Below are 7,528 nucleotides of genomic sequence, written 5' to 3'. Positions count from 1 at the left end.
TCCGGGGCAAGTGGCGTTGCATGTTGGGACTCGGGCTGAGGTGACAACCTCCTCAGTGTGGCATCATACTTAATGTATGACTAAGTTGTGAGTACGCACTAGTAATACAATTGAAATGAATGGAAAATTTATATTACATAATTGATACCAACATCATGGTTCATCACAATAAAAAATTAGATGACTAAGTTGGTGGTGCACTCTAAAGGTTTGTGCTAAACGCATATAAAAGTACTTTCTGCAAGAAGCAGAGGAAAAGGACAAATATGCCTTTGTAGGGGCACTCTTAAGACAGATAGTTGTTTATATATGGATGATGATGGAATGATTAGTGTGAATAAAACTTAACGTTTAATATACACCTTTAAAAGGAAGCTCTCCCGAGAGAGTGATGTGTAGATATAACATAGAAATCTACTAAGGACAAAACAGAACAATATATATGTCCTTTGAAGTGTAAATGAGTATTATTAATTATTATTGATAAAATTCAATGAGTAATCAGCTCCTGTTAAGGGTAATGAATATTCTAATTAACCCTAATTCAATCTAGAGGGAGGCACATATGATTACTTCATACAGTACATATCTGGCGAACTATAGTACTTTTTAATTAGATCTCGGTTGTGATCGACATATACATAAATGATAGTCGGTCAGAAACAATTGTATATTGTAAGAAACCACACTATAACTAAGAAATATGATTTATTAGGATAATCCAGCAGCTTTGAAATCTGTGTCCCCTGTAGATGAGTGAGGGATATATATTGTAATTAAATATCAGTACACATATATAAACATTGCTGATAGTGATAAAGTCTGTGTCCCCATATAACTAAGGGCCTGATTCAGAGCCGGACGCTATTTGCGCTCGCTCGTCCAGAAAATAGGGGTGGCTATTCAAATGAACCGTTCGCTGTTTGCGGTCTGTTCACGCCTCTAGGTCTGAACGAGCGTACAAAACTTGCGGTCGTTTTTTGCTAAACTACGCCCCCTGGCCGCTCGCATCCTACGTCATGTCCGCTATTTATTAGATTAATCGAGTACATCGAACAGGGTATGAACTGCTCGCTATTCTTGTGGTTGGTTTTTGCTACCACAATTTTGCGAGCAGTTCTGGCTTTAAAAAAACCCAGTGACGTGGTCAATGACGCTGCTGTTTTAAATATGCACACCCATAAAACGCCCGTTTTGACCTTTAAGCACGCCTGCGATCGGATCTCCACTCCCCGTTTTCAAGCACCTTCCCCTGTTACCACCCACATACGCCTCTTTCTGTCACTCAAATTATCAGGCATTCGCTATTTTGCGAGCACATGAATTTCGGCCGCACTGACTGGTTCGCGCATGCGTATAACGATCCGTACGCATGCGCAGTTGGGCAAACATCGCTCGGAGCGAACGAGCTTCCGCTTACGAGTGGCTCTGAATCAGGCCCTAAGAGGATTGTGTTTGGGAGGACTTTTATCCCAAGTATGTTAACTCATATTGGTTTTAGCAGATATGCTAGGTAAAGAATAGTACACCTTGGAGTAGTGATAAATGCATATATTAAATTGCCATATAATATCAGCAGTTTGCACTGTGAGAAACAAAGTGATATCCCAAAACAGAAAATATGTATGAAAAAGAAAAAAATCCAAACAATAATGGTAAGTACACAATGACAGTGTTACATGTACTGAATAATGACACTGTCTACAGTGCAATAAAGAAAAATAACAGAAAAATTATACTTGTACTTCAGTGCAATAAAGAAAAACAATAATATAATATTTTCTGTTTTGAGATATTACTTTGCTTCTCATAGTGCAGGACTTGCCCTTGTGTTGTGGTACATAACCCTGTTTTTCAGGGCACATCCTCATTACATATGTACACAAACATGTTGCATTTGTCCATGGTTTAGGTTGATATTCAGTACAAATATAATTTTTCTGTTATTGTTTTTCTTTATTGCACTGATTTAGGGGTCTATATATTAATAATCGTGGAACTACTGCGATTATGAAGGATCCGCATTGCGGAAAATATTTTCACTTGATCTGAAGATGGCGTAAACTAACGGGGCTAAAATCCTATAAGTGCATCTGGGCACTTTTAAGATTGCGGTAATTAAACATTTTCCTTTATATTATTATATGTGCAGAATAGAGAAAAAAACTTCTTGCACAAACTAATATTTTTGTCATTCTTTAAAATGTACTAATAGGAATATTAGAACAAACTATGCAATGGTTATAACACTATTGAGACAAGTACATGTTTATGAAATATGCTTAGAACTTATACCACAAGCTAATTACTAGCCACATGGAGATCCTTTATAAAAAGCATACAGTAGGTCTCAGATTATCCCTTACATTACAAGCATTTTCCAAAGTCACAATTTATAGATTATATATTGCATTAGATTTACGCAAATATTGACATTACTTGTGTATTATAAATCAATGTAAGCTACAGTACTTTCATTGGAAAGTGGTGTTATTACAGTTAACCACTCTGCTTCTACAGGAAATGGTCTTAAAAAAGTAATTTTCTAAATAAGCTGTATCACCAATGTTTATTATATAATGGTGTTTTCTCAAGAAGCAATTTATCAAAATTATGCATTTTCCAACCCATGGCAGGTTTTGTGTTTATTACAATTGTACATTTAAAAAAACTGGCAAAAATCAACAATTTTTATTGCTATCTTGATAAATAAAGCACAATGGTTAGCTGACAGTTTGGCTTAGTAGAGGGGTTGAGCACACTACATTACATGTGTTCTCCCATTTTAAAATATTTTTTTCCCTTTTATTAAAAAAGGGTTTGAAACAAGTTATACCTGCCATCAGAATAGTTTTTAAATGATTACCAGCACTAGAAACATCCAGGTGCGCTATATAACACTTTAGTACTGTGCATGGAAATATGGTTACACAATGCAAACATTTGGTACAAGTGTCTTTATTAATACCTGGTAACAAATGTCGCAGGCAAACCAAAATTGGATAAATTGAAAAACATTTCTGGAGAAAAGTGATCAAGATATAAAATGTTATAAAGAAGTTAAATAGTTACATTCTTCTAGATAAACAGGCGATAGACGTTTAGTAGAACACCAGTTTACAGTATAATAGCCTTTGAGAGATTTGTTTGCTACATTAATAGCGCTGCAATAATAAATAACTGTTAATGACTATAGTTTCTTTGTGTTTGACAAGTGGCATTTATCTTCCACACCCAAAAGTTTTGTTCCAGTTTTCATATAATTCTAGATCCTTTTTGGACACACTGGGCCTCACTGTCTGGAAAGCATTTTGGAAGTCAATGTAAGCAATGGGTCGGACTTGTTCAGGTGTAATGGTTGAAATATCCATTGCCTGAATGCTGCGAATAGGACCAAGGGCAGCTTCTCGACAAAGCTGTGTCATGTCTGCACCAGAAAACCCATCAGCTTGTACAACTATTGCCTCCACTTCTTGCTCGCTGAGGCTGCAACGCTCCCGACACATCAAACTGACAACAATTTGCTTTCGGGCTGAGGCTTCTGGAAGAGGAATGTAGAGCCGCTTAACAAGCCGTCTTCTAGCAGCTTCATCTATTTCTTGAGGCCTGTTAGTTGCACCAACCACGAGGATACGGTCATCTGAGGAAGTTGTGGCACCATCTAGCTGCACTAAAAATTCTGTTTTGATCCTTCTTGAAGATTCATGCTCACCTTCACCACGCTGAGATAAAAGAGAATCTATTTCATCTATGAATATCACAGCAGGCTGGTGACACCTAGCTACTGTAAAGAGAGCACGAACCATCTTCTCTCCTTCACCAACCCACTTAGAAGTCAGTGATGATGCACTGATGCTAAAAAATGTGGCACCAGATTGACAAGCAATGCACTTGCCTATTAGAGTTTTTCCTGTCCCCGGAGGTCCAAAAAGCAGAATTCCTTTTGGAGGCCCTCGAAGACCAGTAAAAATATCTGGCCTTAGCATTGGCCATACCACTATTTCCTTTATAGTAGTTTTGGCAAACTCCAAACCAGCAATATCATCCCAGTTCAGTGGAGGTCCATGATCCATAATCTCACTCATAATCAATTCAATCATTTTTGGCTCTATGTTTCTCAAACGCTCATCAGATGGTAAATTTGTTTCACTGCTACTTTCTCCATAAGCTTTTCTCTGCGCTGTATAGCCATCATCCCCATCATCTTGCTTAGCAATCGGAGGTACAAATTTTCCATGAAGTCCACGAGAGCGAGCAGCTCCCAGTGACTTTTTTCCAGTACTGTAAGTTCCAGGTCCTGCGTTACGCTGGGGCTGGCCATTATGCTTCTTCTGCTGATCAACCCATAGCTGTTCTTTAGCTGTTTTAAAGCCACTTTCATCTGTAGAAGCACAATTAGTTAAGGGTCTGCTAGCTGGCTGCCTAGGAACTGTCTGGTATTTTTGTATATCCTCAATTTCTTCACCCGTTGAATGAAAGGTTTTCCTCTTTCCTGAATATGTAGTGCTGGAAGAAAACATGTTTTGCCCAGGCATAGTACATACATTTGTAGAAATGTTGGAATGATTTCCAAATAGTGGAGTTGCCTGAAACTGTTTACTGCAGTGAGGGCCAGCTGGTGAGGAATGTGTATTTGTGCAATCTTTCATCTTTGCTGCAATGGAAAGTTCTGTATTCTGAACAACGTTTGAATTATCTTTTGCTATTGCACATTCTAATGAGGCAAGTTCTGTTTTGTTATGTCCTGAACAGCTAAGGGCATTACCTGTTACCAACGAATTTCCAAAGCTGCTGACCTCATTACCAAACCTGACTGATGCATCTGCTGGGATCACCAGAGACTGCAAGTTTGTTCTAGCAGCCTGAAACATCTCCTGCACACTCTTTAATTTTAAAACACTGCTGGTAGTCAAAGAAGACTGCCACTTGTCACTGTCATTCCGTGGACATCTGGCCAGAGAAATAATGCTGTCTGCGTAGTTATTCAGGCCAATCCCCTCCTTGTCAGAGTCAATAATGGCAGCGTACCTTTCAGTACATTTCTTGAACAGGTGGACTGCTGATGCCTGGGAAATGTCAGAGTTTACCCATGCATACTGAATCTGCGAGATATGTGCACGGTAAATATCTGCCTTCTGTCCTGGGGAGCAGGTGCCGGAATTCAAAGCAAACACGTTCTTTTGCCATTCACTCAGGTGAACAGAGCTGGGTTTAGGGGGCTGCATTGTTTTTCCTTCAAAACATGAAATCAGAACAAAACATTAAATTATGTAGTAGACTGTAAAAAATGCAATAATGGAAAAGCAATAATTATGGAAAAGAAATTAAACATGCATTACTTCCTTTGCCAATGATCTTCACTTTCAAACACAGCTGGATACACACCTATAGAATCGTTGGGCCGTTCTTTCAATATCGAGAGAACGGCTGTTAACTTGTATAGGTGTGTACGCTGTCCCGATGCAGGAGCATTAGCCAATAAACGGCTTTTAACGCTACTGCAATGGTCGGGATCGGGAGTTTGCATCGAATGTTCTGTTTAAAATTTGTTTGCTCAACCTCCCGCTCCCATAGAAGCCTGTACACACTGTGCTAAGTCTGCACGGTGTGTAGGGTGCTCTGCGGCACGGTGTGAAGGGTGCTCTGCGGCACGGTGTGAAGGGTGCTCTGCGGCACGGTGTGAAGGGTGCTCTGCGGCACGGTGTGAAGGGTGCTCTGCGGCACGGTGTGAAGGGTGCTCTGCGGCAGCTGACAGGGGGTCACACTGGGGACAGACTGCACAGCTGATCAGGACAGATTTACACGATCAGCCTGCAATAAAAAAGGTGTGTACCCAGCAGTCTGCACAGTCTAAACATTTTCTTTTCAGTTCAAGCATAAAACTGAACACTATATTATTAACAAACTATTCTATCAATGAAAATGATCAATGGCTAATCAAGAATTGTAATTAACAATATAATGAATACAAAGTAAATATCTCCAGGTCATCGTCATATAAATTACAAGTATGATTACCTTTCATATGTATGATTTACCACCTCCACCCAAAAGATCAATCGCCCCTATAATTAACAGTAGAAGTTCAACAGTACCATACCGGCAGACACACGCACAGCTCTGCTGTCACTCACCCCACCAACTGCCAGGAGTATTCCCGGCAGCGCTCTCAGCACTTATTACTTCTCGGGCGGTACGCCCAGCCCCGGCCAAACGCCCCTGCCTGCCGCCCTTCTCCATGTTGCGGCCAAGGGAGTCGCGCTGACCTGACGTATAATGGAGAACGTCAGTGCAGCGCGACTTATTGGCACAGTGCTGTGCTGCCGGCCGGGCGGTGTGAGAATGGAGGAGGTCAGAGAAGAACCCTCCCTCCTAATGACAGTCGTCGCTGAATAGTTAGTAGAGTGTAGTTACCTGCGTCCATCTGCGTTTCAAATAGTTTTTTCTTACTGGGCCTCCTCTGAACCACCACGTGGGGCAGTATCCGGGATGACTATCGCTCCAGCCAGCAAGTGGGGCAGTATCTGGGATGTCTTTCTCTCCAACCAGCAATTGGGGCAGTATCTGGGGTAGTTAACACTCCCACCAGCAATTGGGTCAGTAACTGGGTACCGCTGCCATCTGTTTTCTAGCCAGGAAGTGGGGCTGGCTTTCTGGGTCCCAGATACAAGTGGGGCAGTAACTGGGCGCTGTTAAAAAATGTATGTGTGGCAGTGTCCGTGCTCACTTTGACAGTACATATACTAAAAATGTATGTCTGTCCAAAAAGCAATTGGGCAGTATCTGGGCAACGCTGCCATCTGTGTCTTACGAACAAGTGGGTCTGGCTATCTGTGTCCAAAATGCAAGTGGGGCAGTATCTGGGTGCTGTTTAAAAAACGTGTCCAAAAAAGCAAGTGGGGCAGTATCTGGGATGACTCACTCCAGCCAGCAAGTGGGGCAGTATCTGGGATGACTCACTCCAGCCAGCAAGTGGGGCAGTATCTGGGATGACTCACTCCAGCCAGCAAGTGGGGCAGTATCTGGGATGACTCACTCCAGCCAGCAAGTGGGGCAGTATCTGGGATGACTCACTCCAGCCAGCAAGTGGGGCAGTATCTGGGATGACTCACTCCAGCCAGCAATTAGGGCAGTATCTAGGATGACTATCTCTCCAGCCAGCAGTTAGGGCAGTATCTATGCAACGCTGCCATCTGTGTCTTACCAACAAGCGGGTCTGGCTTTCTTTGTCCAAAAAGCAAGTGGGGCAGTATATGGGCTCTGTTAAAAATGTATTTGTGTCCAAAAGCAGGGATGGGTATGTAATCCCGGCGGCTGCACAGCTGCCGGGTGAAATGCCAACGCCGGAAAACCGAACAATCAGAATGCCGACGGACAAGGTAAGTACCTTATCCCTACTCCTCCCCCCCCCACCTAACTAACCCTCCCTTAGGGGTGCCTAACCCTAACACTCCCAGGGTGGTGCCTATCCCTAAGTCCCCCCGGGGATGCCTAAACCTAACCCCCCTGCCCGCACCCTAAATCTAAC

The 7,528-nt window shown here is 42.1% G+C and overlaps 1 protein-coding gene across 5 annotated transcripts; it reads right to left on the bottom strand.

The window, feature by feature from the left end:
• Nucleotides 1-772: 772 nt before the first annotated feature.
• Nucleotides 773-6,483, bottom strand: FIGNL1 (fidgetin like 1). 5 transcript variants are annotated; one of them, XM_088445617.1, is made up of 2 exons: nucleotides 6,415-6,483; nucleotides 773-5,233 (listed from the first exon to the last, which is right to left on the bottom strand). In XM_088445617.1, exons 1-2 carry the CDS (start codon nucleotides 6,422-6,424, stop codon nucleotides 3,222-3,224), a joined length of 2,022 nt encoding a protein of 673 aa, XP_088301743.1. In that variant the 5' UTR covers nucleotides 6,425-6,483; the 3' UTR covers nucleotides 773-3,221. The 5 variants fall into 5 exon arrangements, with proteins under 5 accessions (XP_088301743.1, XP_088301745.1, XP_088301746.1 ...); XM_088445619.1 differs by lacking the exon at nucleotides 6,415-6,483 and adding an exon at nucleotides 6,101-6,188; XM_088445620.1 differs by lacking the exon at nucleotides 6,415-6,483 and adding an exon at nucleotides 6,096-6,117.
• Nucleotides 6,484-7,528: the final 1,045 nt, after the last annotated feature.

The sequence above is a fragment of the Taudactylus pleione genome, unplaced genomic scaffold (assembly GCF_031769625.1).
Source record: "Taudactylus pleione unplaced genomic scaffold, aTauple2 ptg000386l, whole genome shotgun sequence".
NCBI lineage: Eukaryota > Metazoa > Chordata > Amphibia > Anura > Myobatrachidae > Taudactylus > Taudactylus pleione.
The sequence above is the reverse complement of the archived record's forward strand: the minus strand, read 5'-3'. Positions and strand labels throughout refer to the sequence as shown.